We start from the raw sequence: 25,261 nt of genomic DNA on the forward strand, positions 1-25,261 counted from the left end.
ATGAAACGTGCAATAATGTCAATTACAATATACAGAATAAATTAAATAATTAACTTTTTAAATATTAATTATATAATATGGCATCGTTTTTCAAATATCTTTCAAATTTATATTAAATATTCAGCAGCAATAAAATGTTTAATATTCTAAATCATAGATTTTACATATTTTCTATTTTCTTACATAAAAATAGTTTCTTTAAATTTTCTGTTAAAATAAGCGAGAATAAAGCAAAAATTACTTTTATTTTTCTATGTATATATTTTCAGCTGGAACGTGGAACGCGAAATAATTAATTAGTTCTCTTAATGATTTATAGTTCTGGGAGGTAATATCAGATGAACATGGCATTGATCCAACGGGTACGTATCACGGTGACTCCGACCTTCAACTGGAGAGAATCAACGTTTATTATAATGAGGCTTCGGGTGGCAAGTATGTGCCGCGTGCCATCCTCGTCGACTTGGAACCCGGTACCATGGACTCCGTGCGCTCGGGACCCATTGGACAAATTTTCCGACCGGATAACTTCGTGTTCGGACAGTCGGGAGCCGGCAACAATTGGGCCAAGGGTTTCTATACCGAGGGCGCCGAGCTGGTCGATTCAGTGCTCGACGTGGTGAGAAAAGAAGCCGAGAGTTGCGATTGCCTGCAGGGTTTCCAGCTCACACACTCGCTGGGAGGTGGCACGGGTTCTGGAATGGGCACCCTTCTGATCTCGAAGATCAGAGAAGAGTATCCGGATAGGATCATGAGCACCTTTTCCGTGGTACCATCTCCTAAGGTCTCCGACACCGTTGTAGAACCCTACAACGCCACCCTTTCAGTCCATCAATTGGTGGAAAACACGAACCAAGCATATTGCATCGACAACGAAGCGCTCTACGATATTTGCTTCCGTACGTTGAAATTGACTACCCCTACCTATGGCGACCTCAATCATTTGGTCTCCGCTACCATGTCCGGCGTGACAACTTGTCTAAGGTTTGTTCATATAAAATTATTTTATTATTGAATTACAATAAATAAGGCGACATTAATTTTAATATAATCATGGTGAAACAAATGACCGACACTGTAAAAGCTATTTTTATGTCAATTAATCTTCAGATTTCCTGGTCAACTGAATGCCGACTTGCGGAAGCTCGCGGTGAACATGGTGCCGTTCCCGCGTCTGCATTTCTTCATGTCCGGCTTCGCGCCTCTCACATCCCGAGGAAGTCAACAGTATCGTGCTCTCACCGTGCCAGAACTCATCCAGCAAATGTTCGACGCGAAGAACATGATGGCCGCGTGCGATCCCAGGCACGGCAGGTACCTCACGGTAGCCGCCATCTTCCGCGGCAGGATGTCGATGAAGGAGGTCGACGAGCAGATGCTCAACATCCAGAACAAGAACAGCTCGTACTTCGTCGAGTGGATCCCGAATAATGTAAAGACCGCCGTCTGCGATATTCCGCCGCGCGGCCTCAAGATGTCCGCTACCTTCATCGGCAATTCCACAGCTATTCAAGAGTTGTTCAAGAGGATCTCCGAGCAGTTCACCGCTATGTACAGAAGGAAAGCCTTCTTTCACTGGTACACCAGTGAGGGTATGGACGAGGTGGAATTTGAAGAGACAGAAGCAAATATAAACGACCTAGTGTCGGAGTACCAACAGTACCAGGATGCGACAGTGGAAGACGACGAGGAAGTGGACGAAGAGGAAATGGAGAAGTAGGAGATTGCGGAAGAGAAGAAGATCGCGCGCATTTACTATTCTTCTTTTAGACGATTATACCTTTTACTCTTGTTTTTATATTGTCATTTTACATGCATTTTCTATGTTGTCCGTGTACACGCAATTTTCGAGGAAGTTTTGATCGTTTGTATTGCGCTTTCGTTTGAAGTTTGTAATAGACGATATTACAACAGACAAATGGGCAACTAAATTGGTCTTGCGCTTTAATGTCGGCGGTCGTAAACTAACTAGCTGTTCCGAGCACGTTGTTGCTTGAGCGTACACGAATTGCACGCGATCGCTCCACGCCGTGCTAACAGCATCATTCGCGTCAGTTAATGGCACAGCAGCCGTTGTTATAAATATACGCGCCTCTTAAATAAGACGAGTAATCGCAGGCGTTTAGACGCGGCTCTCGCTATCGAACTCGCTATCGTCCTTCTGGCCAACTGGCATTGATGAAGTCAAGGCCTCGACGAAAATTGGCGATCGCGCATCATCTCATCGGTGCCCCGAGGGCAAACGTTTTATTGTCGCGTGCAATAACGAAGAACGCATGTTATTGCGCGAGGTACGGCGAGTTGCACAAGCGACAATGCCTAGTGACCTGGTGCGTTCGCGCGTGCCGATTCTATTTAATGCTGCCGGCGTACAGGAAATCATCGTGGCGATGCCCAATTTTAATCATGATAAAAAATATAATTTGATGTGATTGTGGAGACGATTTGGTGGAGGAAAGATGAAACATCGTGTGAACAGCATGTTGTAATTGATGAAGAAGGAATTTTACGTGTGGCAATTTGACAGATTCGTGAAAGACAATTGAAAAGGTAGATCTGATTTAGTGCTATTAGTTGTTTTATGATCGATATGTGTACGTTGTCGATATTAAGTGACAACGTATTTGTTTAACATGCACAATGCTAAATTACTAAATTCCTATATTTATCCGTAACATCATAAAATTAAAGATGTAATCGCTGTAAGAAATTATAAACAGATTTTATATCTTCCTAATTAATTCTCAAAATTGCCCGTATTCAAAATGGGTGAAATTATACATGTGCAATTAGGAAAATGCGGTAACATTATTGGAAAAAAGGTAATCATGTATATTAATCTGTCCCACATCATACAATGACTCTTTTCGTCATTTTGTATATTATATCAGTCATCTTGTGTGATATTACATGTCTACAAAATCTGATAAATCAATATTACAGTAAATAACTCTATACTATGATACATATGTATGTAAGCACTCTACAAATTTAATTTACAGTTTTTAAATACAATTAAAGACGAACATAAATTGAATACGGTAGGTTGCTACGAGGGACAAAATCCTAATCTTCATTTGCAACGTATTAACCTGTACTTCAGGGAATTAGGTAATTCAAGCAATTCAATGTACAAAAGCAATGCGAGAGTTTCAGCAATGAATAACACAATTATGTTTCCGTTCAATTGCGTATTCTCAAAAATGTACAATACTAATTGCGAGAGTTGACTATCTTTTCGTGATGGATTCTAAAAGTAGCACAGTCATGATTAATGATCTCTACAAAATAATACAGCGATTATTTTCATCAGTCTCTATCACTGACAGTCACCGTCTTATTTCTTTTTCTAGAAACCCAACCAAACAGAGTCAGATACGTACCCAGGGCAATTGTGGTTGATTTCGATCCCATCGACCTAGACATCACTTTAAGCCACTGTTTCCAACAATTCATCGACGAAAAGAATGTGGTGTGTGAAGAGAAAAGTGCCTACAATAATTGGGCAACGGGTTATTATCGCGCAAAACATAATAAGGTCATAGATAAAATCTTGAATATTGTGCGAAAAGAAGCCGAAACCTGCGAGTCTATGCAAGGTTAATATCTTGCGCAGTTTAATTAATTCTAAAAAGAATTAATAATAATTTTTATTACAAAGGTATACAAATCGTGCACAGCTTGGGTGGCGGAACTGGAGGAGGTTTAAGCAGTTTGCTCGCTAAGCACATGAGCGGAGAATATTCCAACAAGATCCTACAATCTTACAGTGTGTTACCGGCTACCAAAAGTTTTAGAATCCGAGACGTCTACAATTCGGTATTAACGCTTACGTACTTGGATGATTACATCCACGAAATCTTTTGTATGGATCAACTTACTGTCAAACGCATTCACGAAGAAAACACAGGAAAAAGAAACATGTACGATTGGATCTCGAGCTTCATGTCAGGCATCACGTCGTGTCTGAGGTCAACAGAAGCTAAATATAAAATAATATTATATAAAAAATAGAAAAAGTATACATATATAATTTTTATTCTTTAGAAACCGAGATATTTTTATTCTCTGTTGGAATAAATCCTGTGCCTTTCTTTATCTAGATTCCCATGCTCATTAAATATAAATCTCAGAAAACTTTTAGAGAACATGGAGCCATATCCACGACTACACTTTTTCGTGCCCGGATATGTGGAAATATTTCTGAGAAGCCGTTTTAAAGTTTTCTCAATGACACAAAGATTGTTCGATAATAAAAATATATTTCTCGACTGCAATCTTGCACAGGAATATTTCTTTACTGCTACAGCGATTTTTAGAGGCCAAATATCACCTATGGTGTTTATTATTAAACATTAAAAATATGAAATGAACATTTTATTCTAATGTTCTTTAAATATTAAATTGTTGCATAAATTCTGTCGTGTGCTTATCTTCAGCGTGCAATAAATTATTATTAGATTTGTTTTTGAACTGTACTGCTAGGTAGTATGCAAAGGTAGGAACTGCGCAACTTTGCAGGCAAACCAACCTAGCTGTGCAGTTTAAAAACAAATCTAACGATAATTTCTTGCGCATTAAAGATAGGTGCACGAAATATGACAGAAATTATGCAACAACTTAATAAAAAGTCTTAAATCTGTGAAAAAAGGTATAAAGTATCGAAATTGCACATATAAAGAAATATATACATAAGGAGTAAAATGATTTCTGTCAAAATAATACAATTTAATTTTTTGTTTTAGCATTTCGAGGAGGAAATGCGAAACATGCGAGTGAAATATAAAAATAATTTTGTTGAATGGATTCCGCATAATACGCAAACTACTGTATGCTCAGTACCGCCAAGTCGTGAGAAATGGTCCCTTACGTCGGTATTGAATACGACCGCAATTCAACAACCGTTTCAGACACTATTAAACTTCTTTAGAAAACAGGTCCATTACAAAAATTATCTTCACTGGTACACACAGGAGGGTATGGAAATATCTCAGTTCGAAAATGCTCAGAACAAGTTAGACAGACTCTTGTGTGAGTATAAAGAAAAGCAGAGAACTGGGAATAAAAACTAAAAATTAACAAACTGTATAAGCAATTTACCGAAAATATTGCGAACATATCGACTCAATGAAAAAAACTTCATGAATTTATTAATGATATTGTGTATATTATTAAAATGTATGAAATAATATTAAAAATATGTAAATATAATATCAAAAGCTTTGAAGAGGGAAAAGAATTTAATCTCAAGAATCTCAAGCGAAATAAGAATTTTTGCGGCATTTTGACATTTCGGAATATTATATTATAGATGTGATAAAAGAATTTTCAAAGATTTTTATTGCAATCCAATTCACGTCACGTTCGTCTAAAGTAACATGTGTAAAGATCTGTATAATTATCACTAATAAAGCTGGGTGTAATACAGGCGTATCTGAGATTAGCAAATCAAGTTACATTGCTTCCTAATTATTCTACGTTATTATCCGCCTAAAACACGATTCCATCATTCATCCATCCGAGTATCTCCGTGCTTATAAAATATGCTTTATAAATATTCTAATATTACAATATGTTAAAGAAATTAATCTCAGTCGCTTGTATTACACTTGGCTCATTGATTACAAAGAGCGCATCACGTATAAAAGTATCAAAAGACGGCCCCTCGCGAATACGCGGTCGATTGTGCAGACTCCTACGATGACAGGATACGGATAGAGAGAGAAGCTGAAGGTAAATCAAATTTCTTTTTCGAAAGAGAATCGTCTTTCGAAAGCAGCTTTTAGTTCTCCTGCTCGCATGTCTCGAAGTCGTCGGCGCATTCTTCCGCCTCGAAGTCCTCCTCTGCCGTGGCTTCCTGATACTGCTGATACTCGGACACCAGATCGTTCATGTTCGATTCCGCCTCGGTGAATTCCATCTCGTCCATGCCCTCGCCGGTGTACCAGTGGAGGAAGGCCTTTCTCCTGAACATCGCCGTGAACTGCTCGGAGATTCTCTTGAACAGCTCCTGAATCGCGGTGGTGTTGCCGATGAAGGTCGACGACATCTTCAGTCCCTTCGGCGGGATGTCGCACACCGCCGTTTTTACGTTGTTCGGTATCCACTCGACGAAGTACGAACTGTTCTTGTTCTGCACGCTGAGCATCTGCTCGTCGACCTCCTTCATCGACATCCTGCCGCGGAACACGGCCGCCACGGTGAGATAACGACCGTGGCGCGGATCGCAAGCAGCCATCATGTTCTTCGCGTCGAACATTTGCTGCGTGAGCTCCGGCACGGAAAGCGCAGAGTATTGTTGCATGGACCTAGACGTGAGAGGCGCGAAACCTGGCATGAAGAAGTGCAGACGCGGGAACGGCACCATGTTCACCGCGAGCTTCCGCAGATCGGCATTCAGCTGACCGGGAAACCTGGGTAAGTCAATGGGTTATTCATGAATTGATGCTTATCACGAAAACGTTATTACACCGTTAAAATAATAAATTATTTTACTTCCTCTATCATTGTATTTTTTAATGAGAATTATTAAATCTACTAAAGTCTGGATATACTGATTCTGATTATTCTACGAGTTCGCGTTATTCGTGTGATCAAGTTTTTTACACACCTGAGACAAGTCGTAACTCCGGACATGGTGAGGGAGACCAGATGATTGAGATCACCGTAGCTCGGGTTGGAAACCTTCAACGTGCGGAAGCAGATATCGTACAGAGCCTCGTTATCGATGCAATAAGTCTCGTCGGTGTTCTCCACCAACTGGTGCACCGATAGGGTGGCGTTGTAAGGTTCCACGACCGTGTCGGATACCTTGGGCGACGGCATCACCGAGTACGTGTTCATAATCCGATCGGGATATTCTTCGCGGATCTTCGAGATCAGTAGGGTGCCCATTCCGGATCCGGTACCACCACCAAGTGAGTGGGTGAGCTGGAAGCCTTGAAGACAATCGCAGTTCTCGCACTCCTTTCGTACCACATCAAGAACAGAGTCCACCAGCTCGGCGCCCTCGGTGTAATGTCCTTTCGCCCAATTGTTACCAGCACCGGACTGCCCGAACACGAAGTTGTCTGGCCTAAAGAGTTTTCCATAAGCGCCGGAACGGACGGCGTCCATCGTTCCTGGCTCCAGATCCAGCAGGATCGCACGCGGCACATATTTTCCTCCATTCGTAGACGTCGCGACTAAAATTCAAAAATAGAATCCAAATATTATGCAAGTTTTGCTAATTATTCATACATTCTGGATAATTCAGAAGTCTAAAAAAATCGCTAAAAATTTTTACAAGAGCAGTTCGTACATAATAATGTTATGAAAGATAGGTGAGATAGTAAAATCTTTAATTCTTTCTTGCTAAATATATCCACATAAGCATAGAAGTAACGTCAATAGAAATGATTGTTTGCGATAGCTGCTATAATATTCACGGCGAGTTAAGACGTCAGAGAGCATTCATATTAAATCGGTCGCTATTGTCATTCTACCGAAAACTCGTGTCGACTTTAATAGTCGACGGAAATGCGTATACGGATGGAATCGTGCCTGCGTCGTTTGCAAATGACTAGCTATTGTCAGGACAATATAATAATGCGAGGACTTGCGGTTTGAGATGTGATTAGCGTTCTAAAATAAGGAAGATTCTACTTTTAGTATTGATAAGCATTATCAGGAAGTTACTCATAAAAATATATTTGTTTGTTAATTAAACTGTTTCAACCGAGCAGCACACGCCGCGCCTTCCTGAAAATAACTCCATTTCCGCGACACGTACGAAAGACGTGCGGAGAGAGGACCTGAAAATGTGAATCGTTGCAGCGGCAAACTTACAACCTCTAAGTCCGACCGTACAAAGCGGTTATTTTCAGCATAAATGCGTGTCCCAATGCTCCTTTTCTCCATCATCCCATCGGCAAGCGACACGCGCTTTTCTATCTTCCTCGTTACTGCTATTTTCGACGCGCGGACCGAATCCGCCGCAGCAATCTCCACTTGGAAGATCTCTCCCGTGGACCGAGAAATGTGTCCTCACCCGTTTAGATGCGACTTATTGCTTCGTACTTGCATAATACGTACGTAAATTGCACGCACGCATCACTTTATTGTAAGTAATTATCTTCCAAGTTTGATTTATAAATAATAAACGTTGCTATTTATTGTAGATACATCTGGTGACATATTTTGAGAAAATATAATTCAGATATACTTATATATATAATAAAACAAAGGGATATAACGCAGGAGAACTCATGATATTTAATATGCTCTTACCGGATGCTTCATTGTAATACACGGAGATTCGCTCGAGCTGCAAATCGCTGTCCCCATTATAAATACCGGACTGGTCGATTCCATGCTCCTCAGAGATGACTTCCCAGAACTGCAACGTGATTCGTCAACGTTAATACTGCAGATTAACTATTTCAAGCTTTCTAATTCCAGTATCTATTTCTGAATATGCATGATAATCAGGAAGAGTAGTTCAGAGTAAAAATAGTAGGTAGCGTCTTATCGTTTCCTAAGTATAACTCGCTGCAGGTTTATTCCATCGCGTTTTCGGTTACACTTGGAGCCACTCGAGAGAAGGACGACTTCCCTTCCAAGCGGAGCATGTACTTCCCGGACAAGGATAACGTGCGCGCGACATCCAAAAATAAGCACCTACGGAATTAACGGCCTGTACTCCCTGGCTCATCTTCACCATCCCCCTTAAGCATTTCTCCTCCCTCTCTCCATATTTGTCTCGTCTTTACTATTTTCCCCGGCTATTAATAGTGCGCCAGTTAGCCAGTCGCCATGGCGTTTCGTCGCCCCGACGAAACGCGACCCTCTGATTATTCTAAATGCATTATTCGTATGTATATAGCGTTCACCAGCGTTCATCAGATACGCGAATTGAAGCGAATCGGCTATAATTGCCGTTCGTCACGTATAAAGCAATAAAGTCGATAAGGAATACGTCACATAAATGTCAATTATTACATGTTTTTATACATTATATATTAAAAAAGTGAAATTTGCTAGAGAAATTTAATATGATCTACTATATTTAGATCATAAATAAATGAAATACGAAATTATAGTATAATTATATGCCTGATTGATTTGTTGTATGCGAGATAACTTTTGTAATTTCTATTGTTCGTTCGGATAGCTCGAGGAACATCGTTACACGATCACAATTGTCCGTAAATCTCACAGAGGCTTCAGTCTTGCTTTCAGCGATCGTTAAATTCTTTCGAGCGGAAAACAATGCCGCGGGACCGACAGTGAATCGTATCTAGAACGAAGTGAAGGGATCCTTTCCGAGGAAGACGGTCGTTCAGATGCTCCACTTGCTGGACCGACAAAAATGATGCATCCGATTGTTTGAAGAGGAAGATAGATTTTCTTGTATTACAACTTACCTCTGTCAGCCATTTATTGTCAGATTTATCATTATATTATCATTATATTATCATTAACCGAGTAGTTCTGAGACTTTTATATTGTTAATTGGCATATTGCCAAGATTTCTCGACTATTGCAAATCCTTTAGATTTAGAAATGAAAAAGTTATCGAGCTTAAAAGATTTTTCTTTTCTAAGAAGTTCTGTGATATATTGTTAGTTGGTATATTGCCTAGATTCCTCGACTATTGAAAATTCTTTAAACACGCAAATGAAAAAGTTCTAGCCCTTAGAAATTTTTTCTTTTCCGAGAAGTTCTGGGTTGATGATATCATTATTTTTTATATTGCCTAGAGTTCTCTGCTATTGAAAATACCGTAAACTCAGAAATGAAAAAGTTCTCGAGTTTAAAATTTTTTTCTTCTCAGAGGAGTTCTGAGTTGATGATATCATTATTTTTTATATTGCCTAGAGTTCTCTGCTATTGAAAATACCGTAAACTCAGAAATGAAAAAGTTCTCGAGTTTAAAATTGTTTTCTTCTCAGAGGAGTTCTGAGTTGATGATATCATTAATTTTTATATTGCCTAGAGTTCTCTGCTATTGAAAATCATTATATTATCAAATTTCCAATTATTTATGTCATGATTTATGTGATAACTACATGTAAAAATGTAACTGATCAGAGATTTTGTAATATAAGCGTTTTTAATTGCTAAATAATCATTATTTTCTTATCGGTACAATTCTACCATTCGATTGTATTGCCTTTATCTCTTGTCTTGAACAAGATTTATATAGATTTTACTATGTTATCAGCAAATGTGTTTCTGACTCATTAGGTGCTCCGTATTCTGGTTCACAATCTAGCGTGCGTCATTGCGCGATGAGCAACACTACGTAAAAAAATCCTAATTTGCGACAAAGTTACACGGAAATTCGATAAGACACCGCTTATCAAAGAAAAATAAACTTCGATAAAGCACGCAGGAAGTTTACTTTCGGATAAGTTAAATGCGACTGATTATGTTTATACGTAAAAGATTCAATTTGGTGTCATTAAATTAATAAATCTAATTGTTGTCCCCACGCTGTCACGCCTATGGACACGATCAATGTGATTAGCGAATCGAAAGTACTTCTTCTGCGATAATTCCAGGTTTACAGCATACAATAAGTTTTTCTATGAACGCTAATAAAAAGCGACAAAAATATTCGTTTTCATTTTTAGCATGCCTATAGCAGTACAGATATTTCATCTATTTCGTCAAAGATTTCCCTATAATTATATTATCTTTTTTTATTTTACTATAAATTTATGTAAACTGGTTTTTCTAATTTTTGCAAATATTTTGCAATTGGTTTAATTTGGATAACCGATTTCAAAGTAATTGACCGCGCGTCCACGCATTTTCACGCCAGTGGACAATGAAGGCGATTACTGCAGAATTTTAAGTGCTCTCTAAGTATACGATCGTCGTTTCCTGTCCCTGCGCGTGCCAGTGTGATTAAAACTTGGATCACTTTACGCACTTCGACCGCACGAAATAAATGGAAGGCCTCCGTCAATGGCGAGCACGGTGGAGAGACTCTTTAAATTCCGTCTCGTTGCTCGTTGCCTTATCTTCGACTCGATTACAGCCACGGTCAGACGATACCGTTGATGAAAGGTTGCCACCATGGGTTTTTTATGGAACGACATAAAGCTCGTGTTTTCTCTCGCCGGTTGCTACTACGAAGACCCACCACCGAGCGTATTGATCTTATCAGAAAAGAAGAAGAAATCCGAGAGAAATCTGCAAGATAGCACGCGATCAGAATCACACTCAACAATGCTGATTGTTTCTAGTTATTAAATATTATTATAGATGCACATTTTCAATATCGTATTTTTTGAATTATTACAATGTAATGTTATCATTCAATAATAAGAAATAAAATGGATGGAATAATTTCTTTGTTATAAATTTGTAATGAATATGGAAATGAAAATAAAAAGAGGACAGCTTTTCCGGAAATCAGGAAAAGAAGTGTTTCAATCGAATTCTGAGGATCGATACACCGAAGATGGTGAGTCATAATGCCTTGTTTCTTCTCCCTTTAATTGACAACCTGTCATCTTTCAACACGACATAAACTGGGTTTACAGTTAATTTCCCGACACCGTACTTTCGCGAACAGAAGTCGTTCTTGTTTCTGGCGATCGCTTCTACTTCAAATCTTGTTGGACACATCCAAATAAACCGCGACTTCCATTCATGCTTGCGGCTTTTGATACCGAGATTATTAGTAACCTGCGCTTCTTTACACTGAGTTTAATTTTGTCTTGAAAGTTTCAAATAAGTTCTTTAATTTATTGCAAGCTTCAATTTTGGAAATTACACTTAATATTGACATTTTTAATATTCACGTTTATTAGAAATTTACACTTAATATTGATCACATTTTAATTATTCTTTACTTTTGCCGATAAAAATTTTTTGATGAAACTAAATAAAGATAAGATCAAGAATCAATCACTCATTCATTACAGAATTCTAAAACCGTCATTTAACAAATGATGTTCTATCATCGAATTTTCACAAAACAACCACTAATGTCAAACGTGTTACAGATTCTGCAACCAAAATATGTTCAACGCTTCTCTTACATCCTTTACGGAAAATTACTTACAAATTCCTTTACAGAATTACTTAGCGTTTATGAAGAATATTAACATTCAAGAGAGAAGAGAGAAAGAGACATTCCTTAGAATCACCATCGACCTACCTTCGCACCGATCTGGTTGCCGCATTGTCCGGCCTGTAGATGCACGATCTCCCTCATTCTGCTTTTCTTTTGGGGTGGAAAAACGGTGGCTCGCCGGGAACAGCTGATCTCTCCTGATCCTGAACTCCTCTTGTAGCCGGTCGGTCGATCCACTGGAGCCGTGCGTGCGCGCTCGACGCGTCGGAACGGAGTGCGGTGCGTGTGCAGCTGAGTGCAACCGAACCGAGGAACGCAGCCGGCCTTCGCGAGTCGAGCCTGTGAATGACGACGAGCGGGATTCGTGACGAGGGAAACGCGTCCGTGTCGGCGTCCTCAGCTCCACTCTGCCGAGGAGCCGCACCGTACCCGGCAACGATGGGGTTAAAAGCCTAAGAGAGGAGCGGGGAGCAATCTTGTCGTCGCAATGGGGAGAGAAAGAGAAAAAGAGAAGAAGAAAAAGAAAGGAGACCGACGGGAGACGGACGGGTGATAAGCGAGAATGTAACAGGGAGGGAAAACGACGGAGCTGGTTTTACACATCGGATTTTGCAACCCCGTGGAAGGGGTTGCGAAACCTGGTGGCACGGAATTCGCATCCCTGAACACGCTTCCATGCGTGCACTCGCGTTTGCTCGCGCACGGTGAACGCTTGGCGTGAGATTCCTACCTTTCACATAGGGGAGGATGTGTGCAAATGCGAAACGAATTCTTCGAATAATAGAAATTGATCCGGGCGACTTAATTATGATTCGTGCGACTTAATTATGGTTCGTGCGGATGTAAAATATTATCGAATGCGAAAAAGTATTATTTACTCTTCGTATTGAGTTACCTTGAAGTGCATTCACCGGAACTGTAACAGGAGACGGGACTTTTTTTCGGAAAGTACTTCCTCCTGGTTGAATGGCGAAGGTATCATATTTAACGGACGAGTTTCGGTCATATGAATTCTGGGGCAGAGTATGCGTGCTGTTAATATCTGTAATCGTAATCAACGCGTTCAATTGTTGAATTGTAATAAGTAAAATTGACGTTAGGTTTAATTATTTTTTATTATATTAACTTCATAATTTAATAAATCGTTTCCTATCTTATCCAGACTTGTATTCTTATAAGAACGTCTTTCGGTTACTTTTTAACTAAATATAATATTATATCAACTGAATTATTTTCATTCTCAATTATTTAATGAATAAATTAAAAATATCTTTTATCTATAATAAAATTTTATATTATTTTTCTAGGTAGTATAATTAATGGACAGTGAAAGATGCAAGTCTAGATATAGATATAATATACTTCCGACACGCATTAAACATTCGTATAAAAACCTGTATAATTAATCGTCTCAAGTTAATCTCAAGTTAGTCTCATGCACAATTAGCTCTAATGCGCGGAATGCATTCGTACAGTCGCATACCATGAATTCTTAGAGCCAGGATGTGGCGCTAAAGAATCTGAAAAGTGCACTTGCTCGCGGCGCGAGAGAAGACGCTGCAAGGCGCTTTATCTTGTGACTCATTCTTAAAGCGACACTCTCCGCTTTCCTCCATCGTCGTCGAAAACGATAATAATCGAGACGATGGCTCGCGTTGCGTCTCCAGCTGCGCTCCGAGCTCCTTCACGGTCTCCCGCTGTTGTAAAAAGCTTCCATCTATTATTGTAACGTCTTTCCTTGCCTCCCGTTAACATCCGTGATCGTCGTTGACAACGTCAACGCGCGGTCACTCGCGCGGAATCGGGAAGAGAGAAATTCGAATCATGCCAGGTTTTTGTTCAAGTAGAACGACGGAATGCATGATTCGGACGATGCGTAACTAACTGAAACGTTGGAATGATTTTCGTAGCACGCACATACGCACGATACTTAAATGAACGTCCCGACGTTCTGAGAGAGTGCCAAATTTTCTCACCGATCTGGAACTACGTCGGAGTGGCTTGTTTCCAAGCGGAAGCGACTGCGTCTAATAGGCCACGATTATTAGCCACCGTTATCGCACATTAACCCGCATGCATTTGTAACGTTACCGAAGATTAAACCTGCACTTTTTCTGACTGCATGCGAGACATTTACGTTTAAGATCGAAATCGCATGGAAAGTGCAATGTCTTTGGAAAAAGAGACCTTCAGGAAATTGAGGTGCAGTTTTGTAAGAGCTGAGTCCGTGCTACCAGACAGGAAGTCATTCTTATTTCTCATTTTTTAATGAGCTGACTATGTATGACGCATGCATGTATCCTCGCGTGTGGCGTCCAGCGATGGATCGAATTTGCAAGGCGAGACGTTCAATACACAGACATGAGTCATGTCTTATCTGCTAAACTCGTTGATCGTTTTACAAAGATGAACGACCAGCCTCAAGTCCGATAATCACGTGCGCAACTGCTGCATTTCACGTAAAATAGAATTTTAATTTATATATCTTCATTTTAATGTAACAGATTAAGCTGCTTCGAAATTAACAACGGCATAGTACAAGGCAATATTTAGCCATTAAAAAATCATAATTAATTATGCGATAGTTCGCGAATCATGTGAGAGAGTCGGCGATGCTCTGAAAGAAGAATATCATCCGCGCATCAAAGGCGGGGGCTAATTGAATGAAATTAGGGGGACGAGATAAGGCAATGATCTCGGTAAAGATGAAGATGACATTCGCCGCTGATGGAAGTACAGGGTCACATACGATCACCCTTAATTCCAATGTCAATTCCAGCATAAGTTCCTTGAGCGTCAACTACTGATTCCGAGCAACAGTGCAACACCGTGCTGCAACTGCTTGCACATTGGATCCGCAAAGCGCGTATCGATCGCAAAACGTGCTGATCTGATTCCGTCGGTTTAACTGTATCTCATTAATCCGTTAGCTCGCTAGCTCAAGTAATGCACTCGACATTCCTTTCTAACTGCGCTGCGTTACAGTCAATCATCGCAGCGTTGATGCGAGATGTTCCGCAGGGAGAATCTGCCGAAAGTAGATTCGTGGCCGATGCAATCACTCACATAAATTTATATGTATTGTATGTATGTATATAGGTATATATGGTTGATCATACATGTCCAATAGAATTTTCTAAACCGAACAAAATTGGATACAGAATTTAAAAAACATTATTGCTTTGCGTTTAAATTCCATTCTGCGAACGTTCTGAATTATAAATTGTACAAAAATTTGAAATATGAAATGATGGTGAAGTAGCTTGTAGTACTAACATAAGGTGGATAACCACATTTATGATTGTGTTTCAGTATAACTACTGTTGATAAGACTCTGGTTATGCTGTCTGTTTTACTGTCAATAATTACAGATTATAAAGTTTCTTAGAATTTCACAGATTAAAAAAAATATAAGAGCGCTCAAAAAAGAATTAATAACTCGGTAATCAAAGCTGAGTGCCTATAGAATGATAATTCGTCATGTAAAGAAGATTTGAATCCTTTAGTATCATCGTATAGGCGCTGATCTCTAACAATAAGTGATCGACGAATTTTATACAGACTTGTATCTTTGCTGCACAGCTTCTACTTAGTTTCAAAAACGTCTGCTACGAGCCTCCACTTTGCCTTTGATCTGGTTGTACCACAGACTTCTATAATGTACTGGACTGCGAGCTTCTTATATACTGATTATATCTCCAAAAAATATGTACTAATGCTCTATTTAAATGCTCAAATAAGATAACAAAAAATATATTTATACCTACCTAGGAATATGGCCTAGGAATATGTGTTAGTCTATGCATAACTTATTTGTATAATTTAATCATTTATAATTGTTCACAGTAAAATAAATAATATAGACTTTAACGCTAATAACTTGTCTGTCTAGGTAGTTTTATTTTTATCATTCGATAATGGATTTTAAATGATGTTGAGAGAAAAAGAATAAAAGAAATAAAAGATCCTTATACATAGAATATTAGTAAATTAGTGTATATTTATATGTATGTTACATATATGTATCAACTTATGTGCTTTTAGTAGCTACTACATAATTTGTAGAAACAATTTAGTGGATGTTTAATCTACTTTGAGAATGTACAATGTACAGGGGACAATGTATCTTTTTACAATTTATTCTTCAAATAAATGTATTTGCATATTCCAGTAACTAAAATATTTCATCAGAAAATAAAATTGAAGTAAATGCTACGTGCTCACTTCAAATAGTAAAAATTTATAGATGTACGTCAAAATGTTTACAAGATCAATACTCTCAGACAATATACTTCATGGATTTTTTATTCACATCTATTTATCATGGTATAAAACTGCGTATAACAGACGAATATAAATATATACCAAGTCTCCGAAATTACAAAACTCAATAGCGCTATTCTAGAACTAGATCCGTATAATAATTAAAGGAGTGGTGCGACAGTGACGACAAATTTGTATGATAATAATTTATTCAAATATGGTAGCAGCCGCTCATACACTGAATGATGTACAGCGGGTATACACTGGATGATGTAAAGAAACGCGCGTGAATTAGTATATAATCGAAAATAAGAATACTATAGAAAAACACATGAAAAATAAGAAATCATTCCCCGAATTGCTGCACCAGGTGCGACGATATCAACGAGGGGCAACGGAAAACGCACGCGCTCCGCGGAATTCGAAATAATAAGTCCATAAAAAAAAGATACAAAAAGAGAGATAACGTATCGAGTTAAGAAGCATGGGTGAAGGGCTGCATGTTGCGTTATCGCTCGGTCGAGAGAGAGAATAGGGAGAGGGACGAGAAGTGTGTCGCTTCCGCCGCGGGAGATGACATTGCTTCTTTTTTTTTTTAATTCTCGTCGACCTCAGCCTCCTGCTCCTCGTCAAATTCGGCGTCCTCGTCCGCGGTAGCCTCCTGGTACTGCTGATATTCGGACACCAAATCGTTCATGTTGGACTCGGCTTCGGTGAATTCCATCTCGTCCATGCCCTCGCCGGTGTACCAATGAAGGAAAGCCTTTCTCCTGAACATGGCGGTGAATTGCTCGGAGATACGTTTGAACAGCTCCTGAATGGCGGTGGAGTTGCCAATGAAGGTGGCGGACATCTTGAGGCCGCGCGGTGGAATATCGCAGACGGCGGTCTTTACATTGTTCGGGATCCACTCGACGAAGTACGAGCTGTTCTTGTTCTGGATGTTGAGCATCTGCTCGTCGACCTCCTTCATCGACATCCTGCCGCGGAAGATGGCGGCTACCGTGAGGTACCTGCCGTGCCTGGGGTCGCACGCGGCCATCATGTTCTTCGCGTCGAACATTTGCTGGGTGAGCTCTGGCACGGACAGAGCCCTGTATTGCTGGCTGCCGCGGGACGTGAGCGGCGCGAAACCGGGCATGAAGAAGTGCAGACGGGGGAAGGGTACCATGTTCACCGCGAGTTTCCTAAGGTCAGCGTTCAGTTGACCAGGGAACCTTAGGCAGGTCGTGACGCCCGACATCGTGAGAGAGACGAGATGATTCAGGTCACCGTAGGTCGGCGTGGACAGTTTCAGAGTGCGGAAGCAGATATCGTAGAGAGCCTCGTTGTCAATACAATAGGTCTCATCGGTGTTCTCGACGAGCTGATGTACGGAAAGGGTAGCGTTGTACGGTTCGACGACCGTGTCGGATACCTTGGGCGACGGCACGACGGAATATGTATTCATGATTCTGTCGGGGTACTCTTCGCGGATCTTGGAGATGAGCAAGGTGCCCATACCAGATCCGGTACCACCACCAAGAGAGTGAGTGAGCTGGAATCCTTGCAGACAATCGCAGCTCTCGGCTTCCTTCCTCACGACGTCGAGGACGGAGTCCACCAGCTCGGCGCCCTCGGTGTAGTGACCCTTCGCCCAGTTGTTACCAGCACCGCTCTGGCCGAACACGAAGTTGTCCGGTCTGAAAATTTGGCCGAACGGACCCGAACGCACGGAGTCCATGGTGCCGGGTTCCAAGTCGACGAGGATGGCACGTGGCACGTATTTGCCGCCCGACGCTTCATTGTAGTAAACGTTGATTCTCTCCAATTGAAGGTCGGAGTCACCATGATAAGTGCCGGTCGGGTCGATGCCATGCTCATCGCTGATGATTTCCCAAAACTGCAACAATGCAACAATGAAGCAAATATAATACCAATCTCAATTCTACATAGTCAATAATTATACTTTAAAGCTGAGAAACGACCATTAAATTCTTAAAAATTAAGTATCCCGTTGTAACGTACATCCTTACGTCAAAAGATTTTTTCCGTTTTTATTATAAATTTCATGTAATCAATTGTAAGGTACTTGATCGAGAGACATCTCGCATTCCTTCTTGCAACAAAGTTATCCGTGCCGGAACGAATCGGCGTTACCTCAAAAAAATTAGATACGCGTTCTGACTCTCGCATCATCCGCGCGCGCGCGCGTGCTAGGAAGGAAGTTTCGCGTACAAGCTTTCTCCCCGCAATTATCCTCACATCCGCTTCCAGCCTGCCGTTGTATCGAGCGCGAACGGAGCCGGTTCAACGACCGAGCACGCGGTGAACAGCTCCACGTATAATTAATCACAATACTCGAAGAACTTGCGCATCGAATTACGTTGCTTTTATTTCCTTGGAATTTTTCAAAGCGACTCCGCCTCCCTCTGGAGAATGATTGAATCGCCTGAGCGAGAATCGAGACTAATTAATCCGGTACGGCTTTTTCATTCTTGTCTCGGAAGTGGCTGGTTGATCGGCGCGTCGAAGCGCATCGCGATGCACTGTGGTGCACGATGCTGCAACCAGCAGCACCAGCCACGTAATCTCCCGGAAGCGCTCGTTTTACCGCGTAAACGGCATTTTACGCTGAAATGTCAAGTGTTCGTCGGAATTTAACGTTAGATTCCGAAATCTTTTGATCGAATATATTCAAGTACGTGCAATTTTATATCGTAATTATAAAAAAGCATTTCATAATCATTTTCATAATTTCACTGAAATACAACAAAAGGACGTGATGTGCTCAGAATAAATCGCGTTGAATAACTTAATTAGATACGATAATTATCGTTAAGTCATTGTACAGTCGACCCAGATGTGAAGCGACAATTCTACGGATTTCCATTAGCGAGAGAGAGGATTGGGTGTGCCTGACGCAACGCCGCATTTGCAAACAAAAGGAAGTTAATTACGGAATCACCGGTACATCGCGTACGATCCGCGGTACATCTCCGCTTCATCTCGCGAACGTAGTTCAAAGACCCTGTGGTATATTTCTGGAAATCGACGTGCGAGAGGCGCGCCTCGCGCGTTTCCGAGCACAAAAGCGCGTAAATAGCGAATTGCTAGTCTAACGCAATTATAGCGCCTTAACAGTTTAATTACATTATCGCAGGATCCGCGACGTCACGCATCATCGCGCACTATATCGTAGCGTGTCAATGTACTAAATTACACGTTACTTGGACGGATTTCTTACGTACGCGTTCTCTGGAAATGTCGCGGAAGCGCTCTATTACGGAGGCCCATAGTTTCCGATTCATTCACGACGTTAACTCACACGCGTTACGAGTCGGGAAAAACAATTTCGTTGTTCATTTACAACTCTAACTAATCGTTCGTAACATTTTGTAAATAATCGTACATTTTGTTGTACTACTTCAAACAAACTTTAATTTTTCAAAAAGTGCTATATCAATTGTTGCACGTTTAAACAATCGGCCTTTTGCTTTTATTTTCACGTTCCCTCGGCAATTTCTTCATTAGAACGCTTAACGAGCGTGTAATCGGAGAAAATCAAAGTTAAACAAGAGCCCAGCTGCGGGTAGCTTCTCGTCGCTGTTACACAGGCGGGAGACTTCCATTGAGTCAAATTGCTGCTCTCATGAGGATCAATCATCGAATAATCCCGCAAGCCCTACATGTGCAATACCTGCGTGAAAGTCACCGTAAAACCGTCAAGTCCGCCTACCGTTCGGTGCGTACGTCCCACATGGAAACGGTGGATGTATTAAGCGGTGGCCATATATGAGCATCGCTCGTTCGAAAGCTAAGATCGCCCAACCCTATCTTTCCCCTCCCCCTTGCTCCACCTCCTACTCGTTCAGCCTGGCCGCAATGTATGTATGCGTTATAGCCAGATATGAGTCACCAATGTCACCGCTATATATAGAGATGATGTCCGTAAAATCGCGACACGGCCGTGCAATTAGCATGACCGGTGTTGATCGTGCTCGATTATGCACCGCGACGGCGAATCTTATTTATCCGCGTTCTGAATTCACCCGATTTCACCCAGACGCCGCCTAAATCTCGCACCGTTGAGACCGGAAGGAACGCGTAAGGTCGCGATGCATTCTAAATGCATAACGCAGCGCGTGCGAAGCCGCACTACGCGTTGCATAACTGTCGCGCCGACAGCAAATTGATCCAGAGGGGTTCCCACTGGGTTTTAATGGATCACCGCTTGTGGTAGATGAGGGAGACGTATGAACGCAGCGAGATGAACTCATTGAGTTTGAAGAGAATGTAGACCGCCTATAAAAATGCACGCAGTATTAATCAGGAGGCCTGAGATTGAATGTATAAACAAGCGAGAGAAATTCTTTCAGAAAAAATCATCATACTGTTTTCACCGTTACGTTCACAGAAAATCGAAACAACACTGTTTCTCTTTGAAAAGAGGTCTTTAATGGGGACAAGCGTATGCACTCGTGCTAGTTATGTGCCAGCGACTGTCGATAAGAAGCTTATTGCGATAAAGCAATCTCACTAATAAGAAACGAGGACTTAGGGCCACCATTTCCCGTTACCAAATGAACGACCCTGTGAAAGCAGTTGGTTCTAACGGCACGAGTATCGAGTATCAACGTTGCTGCAGCAGCAGCATCAGAGTAGATTACGGTTAAATCGAGTAAAATTGTTTTGTAAATGGAGGAAATGAATATATACTCTGAAGAGATATGTTATTTGGTTTATGCAAATGCTCGCGCCGCCAAATAGAGATGCCGACTATAATTGTGAATTAAGCATCCCGTTTATGTGCGGATGTAGAACGTATTCCTTCTAATTAAGGTAACATAAAAAGAATAAAGCCCCGTTAACGAAGACGTAAGACAGACCTTGCTCGTAAATTCCACTTGCTAACGAACTAGATTTTTCAGAGTTCGCATTCGCTATGACTAATATAAAAAATATTTCCAGTTGGTCGTATTAAATTATCCTTTGCAGTTCATGGAATCTTATCTATGCTCGAAGGAGGACATTTCGGATATCAATGTGTATTAATGTGCTACTATCATTTACGTTTATTGACTTTCTTAATTATACATAGAAGCTAGAGATTGTTTTATTCTTTTATTCATTCAACCATGTTATTCCTCTATTTAAGACCTTAATCTCACGGCAAACGTAAAATGGATCACTGATGAAACTTGCTCATTTAAAAATAAAATACAATAAGAATAAAATTTGTAATCATGGAGTCGTGACGCAGAAACGAAACCTAGTCTAGAGACTCGACACGATCGATACACCTGGCTATATTCAGAGAGAGAGAGAGAGAGAGAGAAAGAAAGAGTCGGTTCTCGCACAGGCAACCAGCGAAATGGTTCGAAACAGGCCGAGGTGATGCGAAGGAAAATGGCGAGAGGATACCGCCCTGCTTCCTTTATTTGGGAACGCGTTGCTGCGCTACGAGAGACCTGGTGTCCTTGGACTCGAAGGCGGCACTGAATGAGCACTCGTGTAATCATTACACAACGAATCGCCAAGATAAAATGTATTTCTTATACATACATTGCACTCAATTTTTACCTTTAAAAAAGTGCATGCTATGCGGGACATTTTTCAATATTTTTTTTTGAAAGCACAAACCTTAGAGTGCAGCTGATATTTTTTAATTAACATTATCGTTTCCTCTTCTGATGAACTTTAAAAAATATAAAGAAATCTATGTCTTGAGAAAATTGATTATAAAATTTCTCCATTATTGAAAAATTTGTTGAAAGATGTGCTTTATTTTAAAAAAAGTGCGATTTTTATATTTTCTGTTATCAGATCCGACTTCTTTAGCGATAATTCAGTTATCTCCTTGAATTTTATCGTAAACAATTTTTAGATAAGATGAAAATAGGAAAGCGTGCATCAGAAGCAATTGATCGCGACAGCACGCGATTATCTCTTTCGCGAAAATAGACCGTATCCTCGATACGTCCTCGTTCCTACAATTTTATTCTAGAAAAAAAGACAGAAAATGAAAAATCAGCGACACTAGCGTGATATTTGATTGATTGGGATAGACAGCTTGGGAAACGGGCATTGACTTGGCGCAGCAGCCTTAAAAATTACAGAAGCGTGACGACGCTGGTCAGCTGCCGTTCGATCCTTGCCGAAGATGCGATCATTATCCTACATTATCCAGACAAGATAAATTGCGAGCGCTGTTGCAAAATATCTCTTCAACAGCACTCTACCGCACGAACTGGAACGCGATTAACATAGAGCTAGAATTGCCACGCAACATTATCGCACGTAATTGAAAAAAAAAAAACAACAATTTTTCTAATAATTTAATATATATTTATATATACGTATTGCTAGACCAACAAAAAATACATCGACGAAAAACGGTGCGCGTAGAAATCGAGACGCCGATCCGCGCGATTAACTCCAAGAAACCGAGCGTCCGAGCGTATCGGCGTCTTGCGATAACGCAGAACCACGCGCGTCCGCCGCCCGACCGACCGTTACGGCGTCACGCACAAAAATTTTGAAATATACCCGCCATGCGACGGACGCGTAGCCGTTAGCGCGATCGCAACGCCGCACGGCCGACGGTTGCGGCAGAGGAATTCCATCTGCTTGAAGGCGCATCCATGCCGAACTTACTCGAACGTGTCGAGAGAACAAGGTTGCCGTTCACCTCGAGTTTCGAAGAAAAAAAAGATAAAAAATGCTCAAAGCTCTTGAAAATGAATTACGATGAATTTCGGCTTGGAACGCGCGCGAAACCAGCGAGCCAACGTATTTTGCACAGCGGTGGCTGTTCACGTTGTGTGTACACCTTTAAGGTACATCGACGTGAATGTATCGCGATAGACAAAGAGATGCAAGTGAGAAAAAGAGACGGAGAAACGTGGTAATCGGTTGGTAACGGTAAAATCGAATGCAACGAACGTGTTAAATCATAAAGCGCATTATATAATGCACGAAACACAATCTGCGATCTTAAATCTGATTTTTTGGACTTCTTTTTATCAAATATTTCCTATCGCGTTCCGTACATAAGTGCAACGTCAGAGCGGCAACGACGGGCGACGGAGCGGCGTTCGCGAGCGACGCGACGCTCAAAATTCCAGAAAATCGCAAAAGGCGGAGCAAAAATGAGGAAAACCGTCGGAAAAATTCTGCCGAAGGGATACTCGCCGGGACAAGAGAGCGCGAGGAGAAAGAGAAAGAGATGCGCGCGCAGCCGGTCGATGTCGCCGCGCGCAAACCGACGATCTCTCGGTGCGAGATACGATGCCACACCCAGGTCCGCACGCGAATGACAGCTAGATTCGGCAATTTCATGAACGATCATTCTCGATTCGCTCGCGCACCGTTGATAGATCGGCGCGGAGTTTGGCAAGCAGGCCGCGGATAGACGGAGAGAAGATGGCCGACGGCACGATGGCGACGCGGATGACGACGCCTCGCACAGGAACGCGTTGGTACGGCGGCGAGAGGAAAAAATAGGGGGAAAAAAAACCGTTAGGCTTCGCCGGCCGGCCGGCTAGCTGGCTCGCTCCCGTCGCCATGACAGGTCTTCGACCGCCGGGCGAGGCTACCGTGTCCTTGCATGCCAGCGGGTACACCGACGGCGACGAGGAAGCTCCGCGAGCGAGCTCGGCGCATCGCCGGGAGCCGATTGGCAACCGACACGTGTCCTCGGACTCGGTGCTCTCCGAAAATCATGAATCGACCGCGAGAAGGTGGCGAGGAAAAATGGCGCGACGTGCCGGGTGGCACACTATGCTCCTTCACAAAGTCCAGAACGTCCCTCTCCCCTCCCCCCGTTACCCTGATTACCGCGTTGCCGACGGAACGATATTTCGCGAGACGGGACCCGGATCGCGCACGTTCGACGAGTGGAATCACCGATTCAGACCGGTCGTGTCAGCGCGCGACGAAGAAGCACACGACGGACGCCTCGCGTTCGATCTCGAGTCTTTTTACTTGTACCTACCTTCGCTCCAATTTGGTTACCGCACTGGCCGGCCTGGATGTGAACGATTTCCCTCATATTGCTCGGACCTTGACGGCTGTGATCACTCGGAGATAGAGAGAGCCCCTTGGTACCTACTGCGGTAGCGGCGGCTGCGTACGATTACTATCGAACTGACTCGACGGTACGATTCGGCGCGCAGACCAACGCGTCGCGAGAGCCCAGGGACGAGTATGCGGCGGTTGCCGTGTCCGTTACAGATTTTCAAGCCTTTTCGACGGGCAGCGGGGCAGTGGCGCAGGGGGGAGCGCGCGTAGCGCGCACCCGATTGGCCGGCCGCCTCGCAGCCCCGCTGCGCGCCACGATACGCAGCGCAGTCCGCGCAGCGTTGCCAACTGCGCGGACGATGGGCGTCGCGTCTCACCGTTGCTAGCGCGGACGGGCTCCCGTGGGCCCTGCGACTGCCGAAATGCGATTCGCCTGGATTCAAGGGGACATTACATCACGATATTGTTCGTGCGCTTGGTCGATACGTACGTACGCCAGTTTATGCTCAACGCGATACGACGGTTTTTCGTTGTGAAATATGTCGCGTCGTCGCTATCACGATGATTTGATGATCGTATTAATTTGAATGCGACGGATGCTATTGTCGAACGTGCCTCACCACTTCCGTCGGCGAAGTTCGCTCAGGACGATACCTGAGACTGCATTCCGAGAATTGCGCAATGCAATTCTGTCTTGTTGTCTCTGTAATCATTTACTGTAACGTAGAGATATTAATGTCTCGGGCGGATAATTGATTTTTTAATTTTCCTAGAAATTTCCCATTACATTTAGTCGTTTGCTAGTCGTGACTCGTCTGATCGATACAGCTCGATAAATTTGGAATTATTCCGCGAAGCTGGAGAGTACCTGAATGCAGTAACATGTACGCGATGTGATGTTTAGTTGTGGTTTAGATTAATAATTAA

The 25,261-nt window shown here is 42.0% G+C and overlaps 4 protein-coding genes across 5 annotated transcripts; 2 read left to right on the forward strand and 2 right to left on the reverse strand.

Annotated features, from left to right (window-relative positions):
* Nucleotides 1-463: 463 nt before the first annotated feature.
* On the forward strand, nucleotides 464-3,782 carry LOC105277471 (tubulin beta chain). Its single transcript, XM_020031045.2, has 5 exons — nucleotides 464-984; nucleotides 1,111-2,550; nucleotides 3,003-3,111; nucleotides 3,354-3,599; nucleotides 3,662-3,782. Exons 1-2 carry the CDS (start codon nucleotides 479-481, stop codon nucleotides 1,718-1,720), a joined length of 1,116 nt encoding a protein of 371 aa, XP_019886604.1. The 5' UTR covers nucleotides 464-478; the 3' UTR covers nucleotides 1,721-2,550; nucleotides 3,003-3,111; nucleotides 3,354-3,599; nucleotides 3,662-3,782.
* Nucleotides 3,783-3,839: 57 nt separating this feature from the next.
* Nucleotides 3,840-5,317, forward strand: LOC105277470 (tubulin beta-2 chain). The gene is made up of 3 exons (XM_011335842.3): nucleotides 3,840-4,019; nucleotides 4,104-4,338; nucleotides 4,746-5,317. The coding sequence occupies exons 2-3, from the start codon at nucleotides 4,150-4,152 to the stop codon at nucleotides 5,070-5,072; spliced, it is 516 nt and encodes a 171-aa protein (XP_011334144.1). The 5' UTR covers nucleotides 3,840-4,019; nucleotides 4,104-4,149; the 3' UTR covers nucleotides 5,073-5,317.
* A 6-nt stretch (nucleotides 5,318-5,323) lies between these two features.
* Nucleotides 5,324-12,488, reverse strand: LOC105277469 (tubulin beta chain). Of its 2 annotated transcripts, XM_011335840.3 has the most exons (5): nucleotides 12,155-12,486; nucleotides 10,919-11,181; nucleotides 8,269-8,377; nucleotides 6,611-7,184; nucleotides 5,324-6,413 (listed from the first exon to the last, which is right to left on the reverse strand). In XM_011335840.3, the coding sequence occupies exons 4-5, from the start codon at nucleotides 7,114-7,116 to the stop codon at nucleotides 5,783-5,785; spliced, it is 1,137 nt and encodes a 378-aa protein (XP_011334142.1). In that variant the 5' UTR covers nucleotides 7,117-7,184; nucleotides 8,269-8,377; nucleotides 10,919-11,181; nucleotides 12,155-12,486; the 3' UTR covers nucleotides 5,324-5,782. The 2 variants fall into 2 exon arrangements, with proteins under 2 accessions (XP_011334142.1, XP_011334141.1); XM_011335839.3 differs by lacking the exon at nucleotides 10,919-11,181 and having other exon boundaries at nucleotides 12,155-12,488.
* Nucleotides 12,489-16,916: 4,428 nt separating this feature from the next.
* LOC105277474 (tubulin beta-1 chain) lies at nucleotides 16,917-24,542 on the reverse strand. The gene is made up of 2 exons (XM_011335848.3): nucleotides 24,309-24,542; nucleotides 16,917-18,215 (listed from the first exon to the last, which is right to left on the reverse strand). The coding sequence occupies exons 1-2, from the start codon at nucleotides 24,363-24,365 to the stop codon at nucleotides 16,929-16,931; spliced, it is 1,344 nt and encodes a 447-aa protein (XP_011334150.1). The 5' UTR covers nucleotides 24,366-24,542; the 3' UTR covers nucleotides 16,917-16,928.
* Nucleotides 24,543-25,261: the final 719 nt, after the last annotated feature.

This window comes from Ooceraea biroi, chromosome 3 (assembly GCF_003672135.1).
Source record: "Ooceraea biroi isolate clonal line C1 chromosome 3, Obir_v5.4, whole genome shotgun sequence".
Lineage (NCBI taxonomy): Eukaryota > Metazoa > Arthropoda > Insecta > Hymenoptera > Formicidae > Ooceraea > Ooceraea biroi.